This window comes from Bos indicus x Bos taurus, chromosome 27, assembly GCF_003369695.1.
Source record: "Bos indicus x Bos taurus breed Angus x Brahman F1 hybrid chromosome 27, Bos_hybrid_MaternalHap_v2.0, whole genome shotgun sequence".
Classification (NCBI taxonomy): domain Eukaryota; kingdom Metazoa; phylum Chordata; class Mammalia; order Artiodactyla; family Bovidae; genus Bos; species Bos indicus x Bos taurus.
The window spans coordinates 32,545,374-32,567,839 of record NC_040102.1 but is presented as its reverse complement, the minus strand read 5'-3'; the positions used below and the strand labels follow the sequence as shown (position 1 = coordinate 32,567,839).

At 47.9% G+C, this 22,466-nt stretch overlaps 1 protein-coding gene across 1 annotated transcript; it reads right to left on the bottom strand.

Moving 5' to 3' along the window:
* Window positions 1-5,214: 5,214 nt before the first annotated feature.
* Window positions 5,215-14,631, bottom strand: PLPBP (pyridoxal phosphate binding protein). The gene is made up of 8 exons (XM_027529977.1): window positions 14,469-14,631; window positions 12,402-12,509; window positions 12,276-12,311; window positions 11,717-11,792; window positions 11,054-11,188; window positions 8,674-8,816; window positions 8,149-8,247; window positions 5,215-6,567 (listed from the first exon to the last, which is right to left on the bottom strand). Exons 1-8 carry the CDS (start codon window positions 14,565-14,567, stop codon window positions 6,442-6,444), a joined length of 822 nt encoding a protein of 273 aa, XP_027385778.1. The 5' UTR covers window positions 14,568-14,631; the 3' UTR covers window positions 5,215-6,441.
* Between the last annotated feature and the right edge of the window lie 7,835 nt (window positions 14,632-22,466).

Genomic DNA, 22,466 nt, shown 5'->3' with positions numbered 1-22,466 from the left:
CGAATGCCTCTTGCTTGGGGCCAATAAAAATCTTGCTTCAGTGCCGGCTTCCTCCGCTGAAATCAGATATCCTAGCAATAAACAAGTTTGAAAGGCAGGGAAAAGCTCTTACTTTCTTCTTCTGATTAGTTTTTCTTCCAATACCCTCTCCTTTCACAGGATCCCTGCCCCAGAAACTTGAGTGCAGAACTGCACCCTGACTCCAAAGTCCTAACCTCCCCCCCAGGCTCCTGCAGGCACGGAGCTGGCTTTGCTCAAAGGCAGGTCGAAGGGGGCTGGGGGAACAGGCCTTGCAGCTTGGGGAGCTGGCTGCCAGCTTATAGTTCTCAGCCTTTGGCTGCTGGCGGCAGTCAGAAACAAGAAGTGGAGTTAGGACAAACTGGGAGCACTTTTTTCTCAGGTAATCCTTCTGAAGTCCCCTCCATGCACTGCGGGCTGTGAAAAGCCCAGCACCATGGGGTTTTGTGTTGAGCGCACAGTTGGGAAAGCCAGCCAAGGTAGGTTTTGAGGCGTCAGAGAGGCTGGGAGGGCAGAGGATTTGGGGTTTTGCTTCCTTGCCTGGCCCACCAGCCCTCTCTCGGGGGTACCCCTCCTTGTGTCTGTCCCAGGGGAGAGGTCCTCCACGGGCAGCCTGCTGTGAGGAGCACCCTCTAGGACCTGACTCCTACCGCCCTCCCCTACCGTCTCCACTCCCCCGGATAGCTTTTTAAGTGACTTTACTGTCCGAGATGCCATTCTGTTTGTTTTTCCTTCTGACACTATCTCTCCGGAGAGTTTCTGGTCAAGAGAATTATGTCGAGGCTGCAGATTGCAAGAGAATCGAGCCTAATGGGGAACAGACAGACAAGACACCTTTCATGTCCAGCCAAGTTTTCCTCTCCCCCAACCCCCGTTCTTTCTCTCTCTCTCTCGCAACTTCTCATCTTCCCTTTTTGGCTTCAAAGTTGGCCCTGGTTTGCACTAGTTTCTTCAGTACAGCTGGTGAATAAGGTCACACATTGATTTTATTTTGGAGATTGGCAGCTGGGTCAAGCCTAGCTCTGAAGCTGGGGAGCTCCAGGCAGGAGCGCAGCCAGCCAGCTCGCGGAGAGAACCTTCCAGAAGGCCATCGGCACTCGGAGGGTGGCTTCTGCTCCTTTGGGGTCTCAAAGCTCAGGAGCTGGACAGTGTATTGATTTTTAAATACAAAAAATGGTGCCTAGAGTAACCCCGTCCACCGTTGCCCCGTACCCTCTCTCCGTCCCCACCGTGTGCCATGTCAGCCCCCTGTGTTGGAGCTGACAGAAGACAGTGTCAGCTCTGAGGTCCCTTTTGGGACCCTGAAATGATTTTTTTTTCAGAGAGGGACTTGACCTTGCGAATGAAGACTCAGCCACAGGCGGCCTGAGATACCTACAAACCGGTATAAAGCCGGGCGCGACTGGGTGTGGTTGAGGCAAAGTGGGTAGAAAAAAAAAGAGAGAGACCCTTTCCCTACCTACGTGCTGCTTGAGGGGAGGGCAGATTAGCAAAAACTGTCTCGTGGACGGTTGGATGCTTTCGCCCTTAGTCACGAGGCTGATGTAATAGCATTCAACTGATTTCATGGTAAAGACAGCCACGGCTCCCAGCGCAGATCAGCTCAATTGCACCGCTGCACTTCTAGTCTCATCGAAGCCCTCTAGGAACAGGGGGGTGAGGCATCCACCCTCGGTGCTTTGGGGCCACTTCTCGTCTCAAGGACAAGGATGTCCTGGACTTTCCGAATGCCCCGTTTGACCTCCTTCCTCCTGGCCCAGCCTTGGGGAACAGAATTCAGCGCCTGTCTGGCCATGGGGGCTAAAGGGCACTATGCACACACTCTGAGCCCTGCAGCCTGTGACACAGTTTGCATCTACGTGAGGGAAACAGGGTAAAAGAAAGCAAAGGGTGAGTCCAGTCAGGCTGGGTTTAATTCTCTCCCTCCCTCCCATCCCCTCTACTTGGGGTTCCAAAGTTTGTTCTGCATTAAGACTTGTCAGTTCTCAACAATGACTGCAGGCTGGAAAACATCTATGTCTTTCATGGTAAGAATTTTCTTTTATATGACGTTTATAGGGAGGCCCTTGTGGTTAGGACTCAGAGCTTTCATTGCCGTAGGCATCGGTTCGATCCCTGGTTGGGGAACTAAGATCCCACAAGCTGAGCAGTGCAGCCAAAGAAATCAAAACAATAATAAACTAAATGAAGCTTATAAATCTAAGGATATGCCGCTCACTAATTATTAAAGGCTGAGACAGCAGAGCAGGCCAGGGTGGTATGGTGATCAAGCTCTGGACAGGAATCAAAGGTCTTGAGTTTCTTTCTTGTCCTGCCACCAACCCACTCTGACCTCAGGGAAGGAGCACACAGAACCTCCTCTGGGTCTTGGTGCCCCATGCACAGAGGGACATCGCCCAGCAGCCTAAATCACCCTGCTGGCTGCCGTGAGGGCAGAATCAGACGATGTAGTCATGGTAATTTGTGTGTCATAAACGATTATAAAAGGGGATGGAGGAGGACCATTTGAATATTAAGAGGTTGCTTTGTTAAGAGATGCGGTGAATCTGTGAGGAACTTCCCCAAGACAAAACCTTGAAGGATTCACTGGGGAATTTCTTCGTGTCCAGACTTTCTGGGGCTGGGTACCAGGCCCACCAGGGTCCAGGGCCTGGACAGCATCGTCAGAGACAGGCTGCACAGGTGGGTGGGATCCAGGATGGCGTGCGGTTGTCACTCAGGAAACTTGCCGTGGACGCTGTCAGGGTTTTGGCGGAAATCTGAATACTCATGCTTGGCCCACGTAACAAGACAAAGTCACAACTGGCTCTCTCTGCGAAAGGTCCTAGCCTGTGGTGGGCATATTGGACTTTGGTTTCCTTTAGTGATCTGGGTTTGAGTCAGCCTCCCAGAGTTCCCCGCCCAGATCCCCTCCTTAGTTCTTCTTGATCTGCAGACACGCACAAGCTTGAGGGGTCTCTTGTTCCAACTACGTCTCTCCCAAAGTTTCCACGGAACCCTCAGAACCCTCAGCCGAGTTTGCAGAGAAGTGAGGTATCTGAAAGAACCTTGTGACTCTGCAGAAGTCAGCCACGTCGCTTGGGAAAACCGTGTCTTTCCTGGCTTCTGTTTTGACTTAAAAAGAATGGGTGAGGGGTGACTGGAGAACGCCGGAGGGCAGCCAGGGGGAGGTGGCAGATGCTGTGAAGCTGGTGGGCGGGGTGCCCTCCCTGATCCCGGCCCCTCTCTCAGATCTGTACCCTCTCAGATGAAGTTGAAAAAGAGAAGGGGTGGGACTTTCTCTGGTGGTCCAGTGGCTGAGACTCCACACTCCTAATTTAGGGGGACCAGGTTCAATCCCTGGTCAAAGAACTAAATCCCCCATGCCACGCAGCCAAATAAGTAAACAATCTCCATTAGAAACCATTCTCCTGATAGATAAATACATTTATTAAAAACAGGGTGATGCTAGATGACAGTCTCTCCCAGGGTAATTTGCCGACAGTGGCACGCCAATGCTTGCCCCTCAGGTAGGCCAATGTCGCCACCTAGAGGTAGCTCTGAGTCTCTTAACAGCAAGAGGCCACATCTTTTCATAATTCCTGAAATGCAAACATTTAACTTTCTGGCCTTTAGAATTTACAGTAATCAGTTCAGTTCAGTCGCTCAGTCATGTCCAACTCTTTGTGACCCCATGAACCGCAGCACGCCAGGCCTCCCTGTCCATCACCAACTCCCGGAGTCCACCTAAACCCATGTCCATCGAGTTGGTGATGCCATCCAACCATCTCATCCTCTGTCATCCCCTTCTCCTCCTGCCCTCAATCTTTCCCAGCATCAGGGTCTTTTCAAATGAGTCAGCTCTTCGTATCAGGTGGCCAAAGTATTGGAGTTTCAGCTTCATCAGTCCTTCCAATGAACACCCAGGACTGATCTTCTTTAGGATGGACTGGTTGGATCTCCTTGCAGTCCAAGGGACTCTCAAGAGTCTTCTCCAACACCACAGTTCAAAAGCATCAATTCTTCAGCACTCAGCTTTCTTTATAGTCCAACTCTCACATCCATACATGACCACTGGAAAAACCATAGCCTTGACTAGATGGACCTTTGTTGACAAAGTAATGTCTCTGCTTTTTAATATGCTGTCTAGGTTGGTCATAACTTTCCTTCCAAGGAGTAAGCATCTTTTAATTTCATGGCTGCAATCACTATCGGCAGTGATTTTGGAACCCAGAAAAATAAAGTCAGCCACTGTTTCCACTGCTTCCCCTTCTGTTTGCCATGAAGTGATGGGACCAGATGCCATGATCTTAGTTTTCTGAATGTTGAGCTTTAAGCCAACTTTTTCACTCTCCTCTTTCACTTTCATCAAGAGGCTTTTTAGTTCCTCTTCACTTATTGCTTCACTAAGGGTGGTAGGTATCATGTGCATATCTGAGGTTATTGATATTTCTCCCTGCAATCTTGATTCCAGCTTGTGCTTCTTCCAGCCCAGTGTTTCTCATGATGTACTCTGCATATAAGTTAAATAAGCAGGGTGACAATATACAGCCTTGACGTACTCCTTTTCCTATTTGGAACCAGTCTGTTGTTCCATGTCCAGTTCTAACTGTTGCTTCCTGACCTGCATACAGGTTTCTCAAGAGGCAGGTCAGGTGGTCTGGTATTCCCAGCTCTTTCAGAATTTTCCAGTTTATTGTGATCCACACAGTCAAAGGCTTTGAACTTCAGAATCCCTCCTTTTATCTGCAGTGTGGCTTTGGCTGCATCTGACTCTAGAGAGTCCCTTGGACTTCAAGGAGATCCAACCAGTCAATCCTAAAGGAAATTAGTCCTGAATATTTATTGGAAAGACTGACGCTGAAGCTGAAGCTCCAATACTTTGGCCACCTGAGGAGAAGAACCGACTCATTGGAAAAGACCCTGATGCTGGGAAAGATTGAGGGCAGGAGGAGAAGGGGACAACAAAGGATGAGATGGTTGGATGGTATCACCAACTCAATAAACTTGAGTTTGAGCAAGCTCTGCGAGTTGGTGATGGACAGGGAAGCCTGGTGTGCTGCAGTCCATGGGGTTGCAGAGAGTCAGACACGACTGAGTGACTGAACTGTGGCCTAAGGCGCACCATTCTCGTAAGCTGTGCAATGCCAGGATGGGTGTGGTGGCTTCCAGTTGGGTCCAATGCCCTCTCCTGTTAGACTCACTCACTACACCAGATCGTAGAAAATAAATCTTTTAATTGCTTTGTAATTAGCACAGAAGGTGTAATTCAAACTCACATTTTTATTTAATAGACGCTGAATTATCACACGAGAGCTTTGATTGAAACAGTATAGGAATCGTAATGGTTTAAGTTTTACAAAACTGCATTCAGCAGCATTATCATGGGAGTTGTTTTCATACAATTAAAAGACTGGGGTTTGAATAAATAAGAAAAATCCACCTAGAAACAAACGATGACCCAGACCACAGCCGTCTGTCGTGACTGCCTGAGAATTGTGCTTTCTGGGTTTTGAAGAGCTAGCTACACTATTGACAATCTAGAGTTGCAAAATCCTGGCTTATAAATACAGTCGGGAGGGGAAGCTATAAATGCGCCTAAAAAGAACTCCCAGGAATAGGGCCCTCAAAGCCAAGTCTTGTTGAAACTGTGAGCCTGAACTGGCTTTGGGGGAAATCTTTAATTTCTGGGGAGCTACTGGAGATCCACTGGTGTTTGATATGAAATTACCACAGCGAGGACTGCGGTGGGGGGAAAAATTGTATCACTGGACTCTCATCACCACAGAGCCCTGGGTAAAAGCTCAAAGTCCTGTGTTTGGAAGGGATGGGAGGAAGGCCCGAGGCCTGCTCATGGTAGTCACCCTGTAATTTTCAGGGTCATAGGGTGGTTGATGGATGATACAACTCTCATCGGCCACAATATGGGCGTGCAGGATTAACTCGAGCTGGGTCCTGAAGTTACCCAAACTGCCATCTGGAGTGGAGACCGATGCTAACTGGGTGGGATGGAAAGTGGGGGGGACAGAGACCATGCTGCTCCAGCGTGGCAGAGGCGACTGCTCTGTGGGGTCTGTACGGAGCTGGCAACAGGGATTTTCTATCCAAGTGGATGACGAGTAGGAATCCCTCCAACTGTGGCAATTGCAGGCAACACCTGGGAAACGCATTCCTGGGCAAAGTTCAAGCCTGAACTCAACTCCCGGCCCTGGCCTAGGCATCTGATCTGCAGAAACGTCTGGATTCCTCAAATCCAGTCCAAAGCCACTGCTTGCAGTGAGCTTCCTGTGTCAGACACTAGGTAAGACGCTTCCCAACCACACACATCGCCCCGGGCATGCTTTTGTCAGGTCCCAGGAGGGCGTGGTGGTGCGGTGACTGGGGGCCCCTGGAAGGCGGAGGCCCAGGTGAGCGCACGGTGAGTCTTCTGGATCCGGCTTCGGGTCAGTGTGCCTGGGCCACCTCCTCCGGGGCCTGCAGCTCTGCTGTGGGCTTGTCCGTTTTCTTGGAGTAATCTCGCTCTCCAAAAATGGTGCTTCCGACGCGGACGTTGGTAGATCCCACTTCAATCTGTGGGGAAGAAGAAGGGGCTAAGTTTAAAAAAATGAGGTGCAGCAGATGCAGCTGAAGGACTGTGGGGCAGTGGTGGTAAACACCAAAGGGGTGTTTACGAAGTACATAAGGCGAGACTGCAGAGACTGGGGAAGGCGACTGGCACTTACTGGGGTGGGCAACAGGGGTGGCAGCCGTGCGGGACACAGCAGCATGACAGAGAGCCGTCTTGTGGCCCACACGCCCTTCTCATATGCTGGGGTTTCAGAGGTGAGCAGCCCTCCCTCTGAGTGAGTGAGCACAGGATCGAATTCCATTTTATGTAGAAATACCAACCTTATGGCAGAGAGTGAAGAGGAACTAAAAAGCCTCTTGATGAAAGTGAAAGTGGAGTGAAAAAGTTGGCTTAAAGCTCAACATTCAGAAAACGAAGATCATGGCATCCGGTCCCATCAGTTCATGGGAAATAGATGGGGAAACAATGGAATCAGTGTCAGACTTTATTTTTTGGGTCTCCAAAATCACTGTAGATGGTGACTGCAGCCATGAAATTAAAAGACGCTTACTCCTTGGAAGGAAAGTTATGACCAACCTAGATAGCATACTGAAAAGCAGAGCTATTACTTTGCCAACAACGGTCCATCTAGTCAAGGCTATGGTTCTTCCTATGGTCATGTATGGATGTGAGAGTTGGACTGTGAAGAAGGCTGCGTGCCAAAGAATTGATGCTTTTGAACTGTGGTGTTGGAGAAGGCTCTTCAGAGTCCCTTGGACTGCAAGGAGATCCAACCAGTTCATTCTGAAGGAGATCAGCCCTGGGATTTCTTTGGAAGGAATGATGCTAAAGCTGAAATTCCAGTACTTTGGCCACCTCATGCGAAGAGTTGACTCATTGGAAAAGACTCTGCTGCTGGGAGGGATTGGGGGCAGGAGGAGAAGGGGCCAACAGAGGATGAGATGGCTGGATGGCATCACCGACTCGATGGATGTGAGTCTGGGTGAACTCCAGGAGTTGATGGAGGACAGGGAGGCCTGGTGTGCTGCGATTCATGGGGTCGCAGAGAGTTGGACATGACTGAGCGACTGAACTGAACTGAATATACTCTTATCTTCCAATCCTGCAACTACTGTAGATCCAGAGGAAAGTTTTACAGTGTGGTTCTTGGAACTTGATCAAATTAGCCTCCGCTCTGGAAGATCGTGTATGTGAGTTGCTAACACAGCACATCTATCAGTGTGTGCTCAGAGCCGCTGCATCCTGGGGCATCTCTGCGTACGATCAGACACTTCGTCAGGACTCAGTGTCATATGACCACGCCCAAGCATGAACACAGGGAAACGCCTTTTTAAAAAGCTGCAGTGTAAATTCTTTCGATTTTCCTTTAGATCCCACTTAGGGAATTAAACTGAGTTGTTGTAATTTTTTTTTTTAATGAGGTGTCAAGCTATAATTTCTATACAGTTCATTTGAAAAAAAAGAAGGGGCCGGGGACATCAGCGTAGGTGAGAGACACTGCCGCGTGGCGCCTCGATGCGACGGCGAGGCGCTGCCTTTGGACCCGTCCTGCAGGCACCCGAGGGCGCCCGGGAGATACTCACCGCGTGCTGGAAGTCCACGGACATGCCCATGCTCAGCTCCACTTGCTCGGGGGGGGCGCCCAGCTTCCTGCACAGCTCCTCCCGGAGGGACAGCAACACCTGACGGGGAGACAAGTGTGACGCCATCTTACCCCGGCCTTCTCCGAGGGTGGCTGAGAGGGGCCGAATCTTAACACCTCTGACAGAAACTACTTCTTTATTCCTCATGGCTTCAAGGCCTGTCAAAATCACCACAAATCACTGGAAGGAACTCTCCTACTTTCAAGAAAACTGTCACTCATTGGAGAAGAAGCCGGAGCTCCTTTTCTCTGAAGACCATGTGTCAGGCAGGTTCAGACTGAGTGGAGAAGGGTCTGTGGGGGTTTGGGGGACCTGTTCCCGTTTTCCGTATGAGGAGAGTTTAAGAGGTGGGTTATCAAGTAACATGACAAGAGATGTGTGGAAAGTCTGTGAAGCTGACGGCAGCAGCCAGCCCCGGATACCCTCAGCGGATGTGAGCAGCGCCCTCACCCCAGGCCCGAGTACCTGGAAGTCTGGGTTCGGTCCTTGACTAAGATCGTGCCCGAAGCTCCCAATGGTCATCAGCCCCACGAACTCCAGGCTGGGGCACTTGGCATTGATGTGTTCCACCAGGGCTGCCATCTCTGCAGGGGGCAGGCCGTGTTTGCCTTCACAAAAGAGACAGAAGACCCACAGGTTCTAGGAAGCCAGAGGAACACCGTTCCCTAGGACAGGGGAGGCGACTCTCAGGCAAGAGGACTTCTTGGGAGAACTTGTCCTCAAGACTGAACTGGTGACTGAAATGGTGAGGTGTCTGTTTGTGTTGCTCCCCTTCTGACCTGGTCCTGAGTATCTCAAGGAAAGAGCTATAAACTGGATTCTCTTTATTCTGCCTCAGCATCTGAGGACAGCTAGAGTAGAAGGAAAAGGAAAAAAATACCCAAAACACTGCTTTTCTTCAAATAGAAAAAAAAAATTAATCTAAAAAAAAAAAATTATCTGAACTTTCCTGGCGGTTCAGTGGTTAAGATTATGGGCTTCCTGTGTGAGGGTGAGGGGGAAGCCATCGGGTTTGATATCCCAGGTCAGGGAACTAAGATCCTGCGTGTTGGGTGTGCAGTGGAGCCAAAACATTTAAAAAGAAAAACAAAAAAACACCAAGAAGACGCACATTGCCCAAACGCCAGATTAACCAGAGAATTATTTTTCCAAATCTGGTACTTTCACAGTTTCATTAATTTATTAGTGGAATTGTAAAAACAAATAAAAATGAAGTATATATCATACAGTTTTGACTAGAACTTCGCAAAATTTACCCGATCTTGCTCATTAAAAACCAGAGAAGGAATCTGTGGGAAAACATTACTTGTTATGCAGGTATGAGGACAGATTCTGTCCTTCCCTCATTTAACAAAGAGAGATGCTAGTAACACTCCAATCTTTAAGGCATTTTAGGGCAAATGATAGCCATTGATCAAGAAATGCTGTAATGGACTCCATCTGGAATCCGTTTCAGGTTTACCTATCAGGATAAAGTAACATATAATCTTGGAGAAGGCAATGGCAACCCACTCCAGTACTCTTGCCTGGAAAATCCCATGGACAGAGGAGCCTGGTAGGCTGCAGTCCATGGGGTCGCTAAGAGTCAGACACGACTGACTGACTTCACTTTCACTTTTCACTTTCATGCATTGGAGGAGGAAATGGCAACCCACTCCAGTGTTCTTGCCTGGAGAATCCCAGGGATGACAGGGCCTGGTGGGCTGCCATCTATGGGGTTGCACAGAGTCAGACACGACTGTAGCGACTTAGCAGCAGCAGCAGCAACGTATAATCTAGGTGCACGTACAGACAATGCTGATTGTTAAGCAACCCACTCCAGTGTTCTTGCCTGGAGAATCCCAGGGATGGGGGAGCCTGGTGGCTGCCATTTGTGGGGTCACACAGAGTCGGACACGACTGAAGTGACTTAGCAAAGCATAGCATATTAAATGCTTACGTACCAGGCACACATGCCAAGTCCCTACGGTTTTTTATTTAATGCAGGAGCTCTGTGAAGTAAGTGTTCTCACTCTCTCCATTCTAAAAAAAGAGGAGACTGAAGCTCTGGGAGGCTAAGGGCCTTTCTCAAGGCCACAGGGCCAGGAAGTGTGGAACTGGGACGTGGATCCTGGCAGCCTGACTCCGGCCCCAGGCTTGTTACTTCAACCTAAGCTCTATCAGCAAACGACTGGTCTGTAAACACGGATTCTTAGCAAACAGCTAACAAGTAAGATGCATAGGGTCCTGCACCAACAGCTTTACCTCCATCTCCACACTCAAGCCTCGCAGCACCCTCGGAACTACCGCTCTGCTATCGCTGGCAGGTAAGGAAAATGAAGGGTTGGAAGGTCAGGCACGTCACTCAAGGTTCCAGTGCTGGAGCGTGGCAGAGCTCAAACCCCAGGTCTGCCTGTTCCAGGCCCAGGCGCTGACTTCTGTGCTATACTGCTAACCCAAGCCTTGTCAAGATATTCCCTGACTGGTGCCCACAGTGTGTTTTGTTCGATTTTCTCCCAATAATGGAAACATGATTTGTTAAGGTTTGAGAAGTATTACACATGTAAATTCGCAATCTCTTTTGGGAGGGAGGGTGACCTCCGGGAATTTTCAGGATCAAAGTCACACAAGCCCCTTCTTGAGTCTCCTTGCTGGCCTCTTCAGAAACTAAGAACGCATTAAAGAATTAGACGTGGACTGGTTTGGAGGTCCTTGTGCCACCGAGACCCTACACACGACAGCTTATTTAACGGCCCCGCGAGCTCCTTCTGTGACCTACTGCATCGGGTGTTCAGGCCTGCCATCTGTCCTGCGCTCCACCATATCCTAAGGGGAAAAAGTCTGCCACCCCCGTCTGCTCACTTACTCGCCTCTCCGCTGGTGTTTATCTGGACCATAACCTTTAACCTTTCGGGGGAACCTTTTTTCTGCCACGCACTGTTCACTTTGTCCGCCAGCTTCACAGAATCGACCGTCTCCAGCATGGAGAGGTTGGGGACAGCTGTAACGAGAGGGAGGTGAGGTTATAGTAGCTACAACTGCTGAGCCTGTACGCCACACCAGGAGAAGCCACTGCAGCGAGAAGCCCATACAACAGAATGAAGAGTGGCCTCCACCTGCAGTGACGAAGGCCCAGCACAGCCAAGATAAAAAGAAAATTATGTTCATTACACAATAAAATGAACCTCAAACAAAAAAAAGGAAAAGGGCAAAAGTGTTTCCTGTGCTAGCCAAAAAATTTTTACGGGCTTCAATTCCTTCTCATTTATTTCAAAAACCGCCCCAAAAATACATAATGTGTGCTAGGGTAGGTTTCCAAGTATATAATACCCAGCCAACTGTGAGTTCATTTTGTTCTTATCATGATGTTTCCCTTTAATCAAGAAATAAGATTTCTTTCCCAAAAGAATCCCTGAAGCATAAATGATGACTGAGGGATAATCTAAAATATTTCCTCTTCCACAGAACGGACTGTATGTGATACAATGACGAAAAAAACTGTGTCTTCATATTTAGAGTTTTATCTTACCCATCAGTTTGTTGACATTCTGTTTCTGTAGATGGCCAATGAAGTGCCATTTGATCTCAGGACACGAAGACAGAATCTGAAGAGAAAGAGGTGGTTGCGTTTAACTCAGAGTCTGTGGAGGGCTTGCCAGCTCACACACTTCGCACATTCCCGTCTCACCTTTCCGGTCTAAGCGATAAACCACTATTGCATCTTCAGTCAGGCCCTTAAAGACACTTAGAGAAAAACTGAAGGCTTCTATTTCTCTTCCTTGTTCCTGTCAACTCTCCCCTTCTTTCAGATACTTCCCCTTGAGAAGAAACTGATTAAAGCTTTTAAATCTCAAAAGGATTCAAGGTTACAGCAAGCTTCTAAAATCACCATCTTCAAAAAAGCCACAAAGAAGAAAATGACGGTGTTGAGAGAGAAAATCTAGATGAGAAATATTTGGGGCTCACGGCGAACGCAGGCACTTCTACCATCAGCCTGACCTCCTGCTCTGAAACTCAACTACCAAGGTGGGTCTAATTTCCAACTGAACAGTCAAGATTTAGATACAAAGAATTCAGATTCCACTTACTTGAGGATTTGATGCTTTTTCAAGCAGTTCCTGAACCTACAGGGTAAAAAACAGAGTAAGTCAGAAGCCTGGCACATTCGACTCTTCTGAGAGCAGCTTATGGGCGGGAAAAGGGCCCTCACGTACATAGTTCTCCCCAAAAGTGCGTTGCCCGTGACTGTAGGCCTCTATCACCATGTCCGCAGGTTTCGTTTTGCTGACTGCTACTAGCCGGGGCTGGATGGCTGGGAGATCCTGCCAAGAGGAAAAGAGCCAGATGAGTCAATGTTTGGACTTATTATCCTGATAAGTCCTGTAGGACATCCTGTAGGATGGATCGGCAGAGATCTTTACTTGGCATTTGATAAGATCCACTTTTCCAAGACAGCAGGGCTATCAGTATCAAATAATGTTGATGAAATGTCTTTTGTATGCATGGCATCTAAATCTAATATGTTAGCCACCTTAATATCTAGCAGAGCAGAAGGGACTACCCTGGTGGTCCAGGGGTTAAGAGTCTGTGCTTTCAGGGGGCATGGGTTTGATCCCTGGTTGGGGAACTTAGATCTCACATGCTGCATTGCATGGCCAAAAAATAAATACATGTAAAAACTAAATTAAAAAAAAATCTAGCAGAACACCTTTCTCTCTCAGGAGAGCTGGGCAGGTAAGTAAAAAACTTTATTTGCTAGGAGTGTGGTCTTTAACCAATATTACCAGTATCACCTGGGTCCCCTCCTGACCCACTGGGTGTGAATCTCAGACTGGAGTCTGAGAATCTGCTTTAAAACAAACTCTTCAGCTGACTCTCTTGCATGGCAAGGTTGGAGGTTTAAGAATCACTTAGTTAAGAAAAGGCATCAATCTCTGACTAGAAGGGAGGCCACTTCCAGTTCCTAAAACCCCAAGGTCAACAGTTTTGGAAACTCATTGTGATCCTGGGGTAGTTATCAATACTGCCTACAATACCGCCTCTCAGAAGCAGCCTTAGGGTAACTGTAATTTACGTGGCAGAACCAGTGGCAGAAGGGTGTCCCTGGTGATCCAGTGGTTAAGAATCCGCCTTCCAATGAAGTTCCATCTCTGATCAGGGAACTAAGATCCCACATGCCTTGGGGCAATTAAGCCCACCTCACAACTAGAGACAAGGGGGCGTGCCACAATGAAGATCCTGGGTGGTGCAACTCAGACCTGATACAGCCAAATAAAATATTGAAAAAGAAAAGAAACAGTGGCAAAACTGAAGCTTCCCTCCCTTAGTCGGTAAAGAATCCGCTTACAATGAAGGAGACCCGGGTTCGATTCCTGGGTTGGGAAGATCCCTTGGAGAAGGAAATGCCAACCCACTCCAGTATTCTTGCCTGGAAAATCCCATAGACAGAGGAGTCTGGCGGGCTACAGTCCGTGGAGTCACAGAGACTCAGACCGGTCTTAGCGACTTCACTTTCTTTCAAGGTTAACATCTATTTAACAGCCAAGCAAAGGCTATGCTAATGCAGGTCTCTGAGCTCTGATAACCATATACCATAAATGCTTGAACTAAGAACTTTGACTTCTCTCCATTCAAGCCTGGCTCACTCCACACCATTCAAAATAAAACTTGCACTTGAGGGAGGCAGGTACTGACCTTCAGTCTAAATAAATTCCAAGAGAAGACTAAATATAAACAAGGGAGGGAAAAACTCCCCCATAAACTGCTTGGGACTGGATGTCAGTTCCCTGCTGCCTCAAACGTGCAAAAGCAGCTCCGGGTGCTCCTCAAGTCGGGTCAATTCACCCTCTCCTTCGCTGGCGGAGGCGCTGACATTTACTTTATGAGCAATCTACTGGCTGAGACGCTGCCACACACGTGACCCCCGGCAGACCTGGCCTCCTTTGGGTGCACCTGTAGTGGGCGTCTTCTCCTGCAGTCTCTGGATACAGGCCTAGCCCCTCTCCCCTCCGCCAAGGCTGCTGACCCCTACCACGAAGCAGGCTGGACAATGGTCGCGCTGCCTAGAGACTGGTCATTTTCCTGGGATCGCTAACCTTCAGAAAATCTGACAGGAGCTGGGGAACCCCCTTAGCCTTCGCTAGCTTTTCAGTGCCAAGGCAGCGGGCAGGTCCCGCCCCTCCAGGAGACCCCTCTGCGTCACTGTGACGACCCGTTCCCACGCAGGTGTCCCCCTTGCTCGGCGCGGCCGCCCACAGTCCCCGCGCGGTCCCCTTCCTCACCCGCGGCCGCCGCGCCACCGCCTGCTGCACGCGTTCGTTCACGGCTCGCAGAGCGAAGCCGATCCCCAGCTCCGCCGACATGCTGCCAGCTTTCCACATCCCCCAGGGACCAACGTGGAGCCCCGGGCCCGCGCACCCCGGGCAGAGACCCCTTCCGGTCCCGCCCAGCGCGGGTTTCCGTGAGGCCCAATCACCACTAAGCACCGAGTCGTTTTAGCCAATCGCCAGCGCAGGGTGGGACGGAGGCGGTGTGGCGGACAGCCCCGCCCCCCGGCGACGCCATCTTGGGGAGGTCGCCTCGGAGGCCCTGTGAGGCTCTTGGGTGCCGCTGGCGTCCTTCCGGGTGCCGCTGCAGCCGCTGCCCCCGCCGCCCCGCCGCCCCCGCGGAAGCCGAGAGGTGCAGAGAACCTAGTGTGCTACCGAGGTCTTACTCCTCTAGCGGGGAGACGTGACTTTTATCTCAGATATTCTTGGGAGGAACCGTTAAGAGAGAGAAAGCTGTTACTAAAGAACTTGCAGGATTTACATGCGTGGCTGTTTTCCTTTCGTTATCCTTCAACTCAGTGCTGCCCACTGTAAGCCACATACGTAATTTAAATTTTTCGAATAGGCACACAAAAAATACATTTGTCCTCTAACGATGTACAAGTTGAGAGTTGCATATTTATTTGGGGCAAGATGAGGTGCCCAGGAGGCGGCAGCTCAGCTGAGCTGCTACTGCTACTGCTGCTGCTGCTAAGTCGCTTCAGTCGTGTCCGACTCTGCGACCCCATAGAGGGCAGCCCACCAGGCTCCCCGGTCCCTGGGATTCTCCAGGCAAGTACACAGGAGTGGGTTGCCATTGCCTTCTCTCCCATAGCTGAGGGACTGCTCCAAAGAGGTAGTGGGGGAAGGTCAATATATAAGATTTTGGTGCAGGGGAAATTCAATGCAATCACTTTGTAAGAGTTTTTCCCCCTAGTCGGGAGGATCTGATGCCAAAGAAATTTTGTGCTTTCCTAGATGCAAGGATCAGGATCATAAAACCTGTTCCTGAAATATCCACCTATATAAAGACCTGTGCCATCAGATTCCCTGGAGCACAGAGTACCTCACTCCACCCTGAACTCACTCAGGGGGTGCTGAAGGTCAACAGCTGCTTGCATCTCATCATATCTAGAAGAGCACTAAATCCCTTCATGATGACAACAGATACTGGCTGAATATATTTTGTAAAATGAGCGCTTAATTGTATTGAACTCCACCTTCGACAAAATCTTATATATTGAGCTTCCCCCACTGCCTCTTGGGAGCAGTCTCTCAGAGCTATCGGGAGTACTCCCTCCCAGGCTGCAGTCCTCAATTTGCCCCAAATAAAACTCAACTTGTAGCTCTAAAGTTGTGCATGTCTTTTAGTTGACAATCACAACCCTTAGAAAGTCAAGTTACCCTAATCTGGAGTGACTGTATTAGACAGACATTCCTAAAGCATAATTATTCTTAATAGAGTTTATCTAACAGCTCATTGTTGCCGTTCAGTCGTTAAGTCCTTAAGTATCCGACTCTTTGCCACCCTATGGACTGCAGCACACTAGGCTTTCTCTGGAGTCTAAAGAATATTGTGACCACACTGTCAAAAATCATCTTTTTTTTGGCCACCTGATGCGAAGAGTCACCTGATGACTCATTGGACAAGACCCTGATGCTGGGAAAGATTGAAGGCAGGAGAAGGGGACGACAGAGGATGAGATGGTTGGATGGCATCACTGACTCAATGGACATGAGTTTGAGCAAGCTCCCTACTCTGTGGTCATAGTTTTATAGCCAAAATTTAGACCAGAGAGTGCTCAAATTGGCTCTGATAACAAGGGCAGATTGGTCCCAGCAGGGATTGTCCTTCTCGGGAAGTGGGGTTCTTAGTTTGATCAGCCCCAGGCTTTTGATTATAGGAGAAAACTCTGGAGATAAGGGAACTTGGGTCCATTTTCCTAGCCTGTGTCAATAAAGAGCTAATATTTTTAGGCCAGTTTTCTTGTCATTGAATCATAGCTAGGGTGACCACTCATTAAAAATTTTTTTCCCAAGGGGTTCCCAGGTGGAGCGTGGAACCTTAGAGGAAGTGCTTCCCACATTAGCTTGAGAAGTTTGTGTTGCACGCTCAAACCAAACCAAACCAGAACCTCACCTGCCAGGGATCACACTCTAAATAAAACAAAAGGCAAAGAGATGCCCAGAAATCAAAAGCCAAGTGACAAGAGTGTTCCCAAAAGATGGTAAAGTGATGACCAGAAATCAGAAGTTAAATGGCATAAATGCCGAACGTGACTTTCCAGTCTCACTAGACCTGCGACCTGGCAGAGTCAGTGCCAGCAGCCCTAATTTTTAGTTCTGATACAGTTTCAAGCAATTTCTTGTGGTTCGTGCATTCTCAGTCATGTCTGACTCTGTGATCCTATGGACTGTAGCCCACTGGGCTCCTCTTGTCCATGGAATTCTCCAGGCAAGAATATTGGAGTGGGTTGCCATGCCCCTGTCAACTACAAATTGGCACTTACCAAGAGCACTGCCGGAGAAGGCAATGGCACCCCACTCCAGTACTCTTGCCTGGAAAATCCCATGGACGGAGGAGCCTGGTAGGCTGCAGTCCATGGGGTCGCTAAGAGTCAGACATGATTGGGCAACTTCACTTTCACTTTGCACTTTCATGCATTGGTGAAGGAAATGGCAACCCACTCCAGTGTTCTTGCCTGGAGAATCCCAGGGACAGAGGAGCCTGGTGGGCTGCCATCTTAGGGGTCGCACAGAGTTGGACACGACTGAAGTGACTTAGCAGCAGCAGCAGCAGCAAGAGCATTGCCAAAGAGTGAAAAAAGGTGTTTGCCATCTGCCTCTAAGGAGATTGAACCTCATGCTGCTACAGCTGTTGACCTTCAACAACCCTGGAGGGAGTTCAGGGTGGAGTTTAGGCACTCTGTGCTCCAGGGAATCTGGTGGGACAGGTCTTTAAATAGTTGCCTGTTTTTCGTAACAGATTTTATGATCTCAATCCTTTCATCGTCTCATATCTAGAGAAGCACTGAATTCCTTCATAGTGACATCAGACCCTCATGACTAAAAAAAAAAAAACCTTTTGTAAAATGAGTGCTTCATGGTATTAAACTCCCCCTTCACCAAAACCTTATATATTGACTTTCCCCCATTGCCGCTTTGGAGCAGGCTCTCAGAGCTATCTGAGCTGCTGCTTCTCGGGCTGCAGTCCTCATTTTGCCCCAAATAAAACTCAACTTGTAACTCTCAAGTTGTACATCATTTTTTTTGTCAATAACCTCCTCCAGGGGATCTTCTTGATGTGGGGATCGAACCCATGACTTCTGGATCTCCTGCATTGCAGGCCAATCCTTTTCTGCTGAGCTACAGGGGAAGTTGGTTTCCTTCAAAAATGTTACTCTATCATTTCCTCTTTTAGCAACTTCTAGATATCAGTTAAGGTAAGCAGGGCCAGCCGTTTCTAATTGTGTGCGCTAAAGTATCAATTTTGAGATATCAAAAGAGCCCCAATTTAGCCATTTTAGGTTGAGATCTCTTTTAGGTATAATTTCCCTGGTTAACTAGGTACTTGCAAGTATGCACACCATATGTATTGCATGTGAATCTGGTTGGAGTGTTAGTCAGTGGTTGGTTTTCTGATGCCCCTCGTTTCTGTTTTTGAGAGATCCTGTTTCCCATTTTAAGTTGATCAGGGATAAAAGTCACTAATGAAATTGTGTAGTGGGCCCGTGTGCTTCTTGTGAGCTTAACTCCCCCAGGAGTCACTCCAGAGTCGTTTCTGCCGTCTTACATGTCTCGATTCTGCCTCCAGCAGTCTAAGACCACTGTGGCTGCTCAGATGGCTGGATGGTCAGTTCTTATGTGTCACCCCTGGACGAGCAAGTAGTTTAGTGAGTGGGTTTCCTTATGGGACCACTGCATGATATGAGGACTAGGCCTCCATCATCCCCATAAATTTCTCAGTCTCCTGAGAAAAGCGCAACCAGCCAAGAGGAGCCTTGTTCCTTTTTTTCACAGCAAAGCTCTCATACATTCTCATTTGTATCCCGACAGATTCTATAAAGGCAGTCGAATTGAGGTAGTCAGATCAGCTTCTTATCTCACTACTCAGCCAAGACCAGTTAGTCCCCTACAAAGGAGTGACCTCAGCATCTTTCAGCTGAGCCCTGGGTATTCCTCAGTTTTTTTTTCAGTCGAGCAACCCCCTCCCCCATACACACACCCAGTACTTTTCCACTGGGTGGGTAATTCACCTGGCATCTTTCAGCCACCTCCCACGCAGTACCTTTCCACTGGGTGGGAATTTCTCGGTATCTTTCAACCGAGCCACACTCAAGTCTAGACCATGAGTGGGTAAGCCCCGGATGTTTCACCGGCTCCCCGCTCCCCCATATCTTTCCAACTGGGAGGGGGCGGTAACCTGCTTCACTGCCAAATGAAACTCAGCATCTCAACCGATATGTGAGATTTGAGAACCAGGAGAGACTTCCCCAAATTTGTACGGATTCCCTGAGGAGGCGGATGGGCGCAAGGGGCCGCTGCTGGAACCAAAGCTCCAGTTCCTCGTGGAGTCCAGGCCAAGGAAGGAAGTCCACTCTGGGTCGCTTTGTCGGTTGCCTTAACTGTTGACTTAAAAAAAGATGCACAACGTGAGAGTTTCGAGTTAAGTTTTGTTTGGGGCAAAATGTGGACTGTAGTCCGGGAGGCAGCACTTCAGATACCTCTCTAGAGCAGTCTCGCAGAGCTGAGATAATGCCTCCCATTTTGCCCCAAACAAAACTTAACTGGCAACTCTCACTCTGTGCGTCTTTTTAAGTCGATACATTTTACATAGTCCAGTAAATCCGAAGTAAGGTTTCAATATGTAATCAATAGAAAATGAGATGTTTGTATTCTTTCTTACTGTACTTGATTTACAAATCCCAGTGTGTAGTTAGGACTTTATGGCTCAGATCTGACTGTCCACACGGCAGTCTCCCCAGTGGCAGGAGCCAGCTTCTGGGAGGAGGGCCCAGACAGCTTCAGACAGTCCAGCCTGGGCCCCACACACATTCAGCCTGTTTCTTAGGTCTGTGTGTCCACATCTGGGCCATATGAAAGTCACAGACAGGATGAGGCGCCGAGTAACACAGAAGTTAACTCCATAAAATACTAAGTTTAGTAGTTGGATGATGAAACGCTAGGTGCTTTGGGCAAGTAGAAAGAGATGGATTTTGTTAAGGAAAATACTCTTGGCTGTATGGCTGGACTGTTGAAAGATTCTCAAACGTTAATTCAGCTTAATGAATGAGATGCTATTTTGTTGGAGAAGGGTCTAAAATTTGCTCTCCAGGTTGTCTTGTGACTGGGCTTACTTTGAGCCTTCTGGAAAGAAAGGGCAACGTTCATTCTTCTCTCACTGTCTTCCTGGACCCTGGGAGACTAAGATAGTTTCACGTCTGCTCTGGGAAAATTACTTTGAACAAAACCCAGGGTCCTTGTCATCAAGGACTTCTTTTGGGGAAGTTTCCATTTACCAGGTACACAAAACTGGGTTTTCTGTAAACTGAGGTTGCAGTAATTTTGTTCAAGTAACATGTCTCTGGACTTAATAATTTCTCCTCCTGCCAGAGTGATAAAAATTAAAACATGACTAGCCCTTCACGGTGTGAATATACTCATAGATGCTTGTTGTAGAGATGCAAAGTTGGAAGGTGCTAGCCAGCAGTCAGTGGTGGGAGGAGCAAGATTAAACAGTGATGAGGGTTATGGTGAAGGGTTGTATGGAGGAAGGATTGGGTGAGCATAACACACTAAAATGGATATGCTTTTTATTACAAAATTTTGGGGGGATGTTCTGGGTCTTCATGGTGGTCTGTGAGCTTAGTTGGCATGCACCATGTGGGATCTTTGTTCCCTGACCGGGGATTGAACCACCTTGCGTAGCAAAGTGGATTCTTAACCACTGCACCACCATGGAAGTTGAAGATATGCTTTTTAGAAAACATTTTAAAAACCATAAATACTCAACAGACCGGGTGAGAGGTCATTATGACAATAAGTAGAAGAATCTTCAGTTAATAGGTCGGGTCTTTGAACTGCAAGGTCAGCCTCCCCACCTCAATGATGTATGTGAATGTGGCTCCCCCAAAAGTATCAGAAGAGTGATTTAAACTTTGGAGTTAATGAGGAGAGTGGTGGCGAGACTGGGTGGCAGCGGCACAAGGCTGACCCAAGTTGAATCTTGGTTTCATCACTAAACTGTGATCTTGGGTAAGCAACTGAACTTCTCAGTTTTTTTGTGGATAAAACAGAGTCCGTCTCATCTTCAGAGCTGCTGTCAGGACCAGTCAAGGTGACCCATGACACAAGCTTAGCAGAGTGCCCCTCCAAGCGAGTGCTCAATGAACACGCGTCTCGCCCCTACACCTTATCCATTAGACAACCTTTACTGAGACATGTTCTCTGTAGAGAAACTGGAGGAGACCAAGGTGAGTAGGGCAGGATTTCTTGCAGATTCATTTCTAAGGGACTTTTCATCTCTAACATTTTGTGACCTTATAAAAACAGAAGTAAAGACAAAAAAAGATTGTAAAGACAAACGAGGATTCCAGTCTCATTATCGTTTCCTTTAAAAAAAAAAAAAAAAACAGCTGTACTTTTGAGTGAATTTTATTCCAACTTTTCCTCCTTTTTTTTTTCCATTTCTTCTCTTCCTCTTTTTGGGACATCGACCATCTAATTTAACCTTTCATCTTTCCCTACTATGTGATCCTTGAAAGTCACCTCATCACCAGTAACTGTCTTTAAATCACTCCAGCGGTTTGCAAGGACAAAGAGGAAAAGAGATTAGAAAATCAAATACCCAGAGAAACAGGTTTTATAAACAACTTTCTAAAAATCTAGTACACGTTCTCACCATAAATGCCATCAAGCTTTTAAAACATTCACCTCTGTAGTCTAAGGCCCTGAATTGTGGGGGAAAAAACACTTATGGATTTTTAAATTGTTTCCCTTTGAGTTTACTGTGGTTCTTTTGGGAGGATTTAAAAAAAAAGATAACATAATAAAAAAAGTTGTTGCCTGGTTACTTGACACTGAAGAGAAATGGACAAATAATGCCCGTGTTCCAGTTTAAATGAATTCAGTGAGAGAAGCCGTGACAGCAACCCCTCAGCAAACACGTTGTCACACTTGGCTTTTGAAATGGCAATACAGACTCTAGAACCCGAGGCGTGGGGAGGACCTTGAGAGACCATGTGGTCTTTCCTATGGCGAGGTGGACATTTAATCCATCCCAAACAGCAGAGAATGGCCCCAGTTTCTCAGGCCATCAGAGAAGACAACGCTGTCCATGTTAATCTCTGGACTTGATTCCTATGTGCAGATGACTGCTTCTCCGTTTCACATTTTGTTGTTCAGTTGCTAAGCTGTGTGTCTGACACTTTCCAATTTTAGCCAGTCTTCAGTAAAATCTTTTAAAATGCTCTATTCTGTGAGCCAATTTCCTCTTTGGTCTCTGAGGAGCTAGAGAATACCAACTGACCATGATGCAACCTTTTTTTTTTTGGACTCTCAGCACGTCATGTGGGATCTTAGTTCCCTGACCAGGAATTCAGCCCAGGCCCCCTGCAGTGGAAACTTGGGGCGTTTTCACCCCTGGACCACCAGGGAAGTTACCGCTGCAACTTGTAGCTGTTGGACAGCGTTACTTGTCACAGGTGTGTAGGGTAAGTGATTCACAATTTTCAAAGGCTATGCTCCATTCACATTCATTTAAAAATACTGGTTGTTCTCCTGTGTTGTACAATGACGCCATTTTCATAAATGAGCTGTGTTTATTATTTCTACATTGATAATGGGAATAGATATTCATCAGAATATATTTTGGGGTCATGACTTAACTCACTAGGCAGAGATGCTTTATCTCTTTGTATCTCCTAGCCTAATACCTGCTACTGCTAAATTTCACTGTAATAAAAGAAAAATAAA

Coding starts and splice junctions, on each gene's coding strand:
- PLPBP (XM_027529977.1), bottom strand. CDS start 14,567: ATGTGGAAAGCTGGCAGCATGTCGGCGGAGCTGGGGATCGGCTTCGCT. Junction 12,312..12,401: donor GCACTTTTGGGGAGAACTAT/GTACGTGAGGGC, acceptor TTTACCCTGTAG/GTTCAGGAACTGCTTGAAAA. Junction 11,793..12,275: donor AAAAAGCATCAAATCCTCAA/GTAAGTGGAATC, acceptor CTTTCTCTTCAG/ATTCTGTCTTCGTGTCCTGA.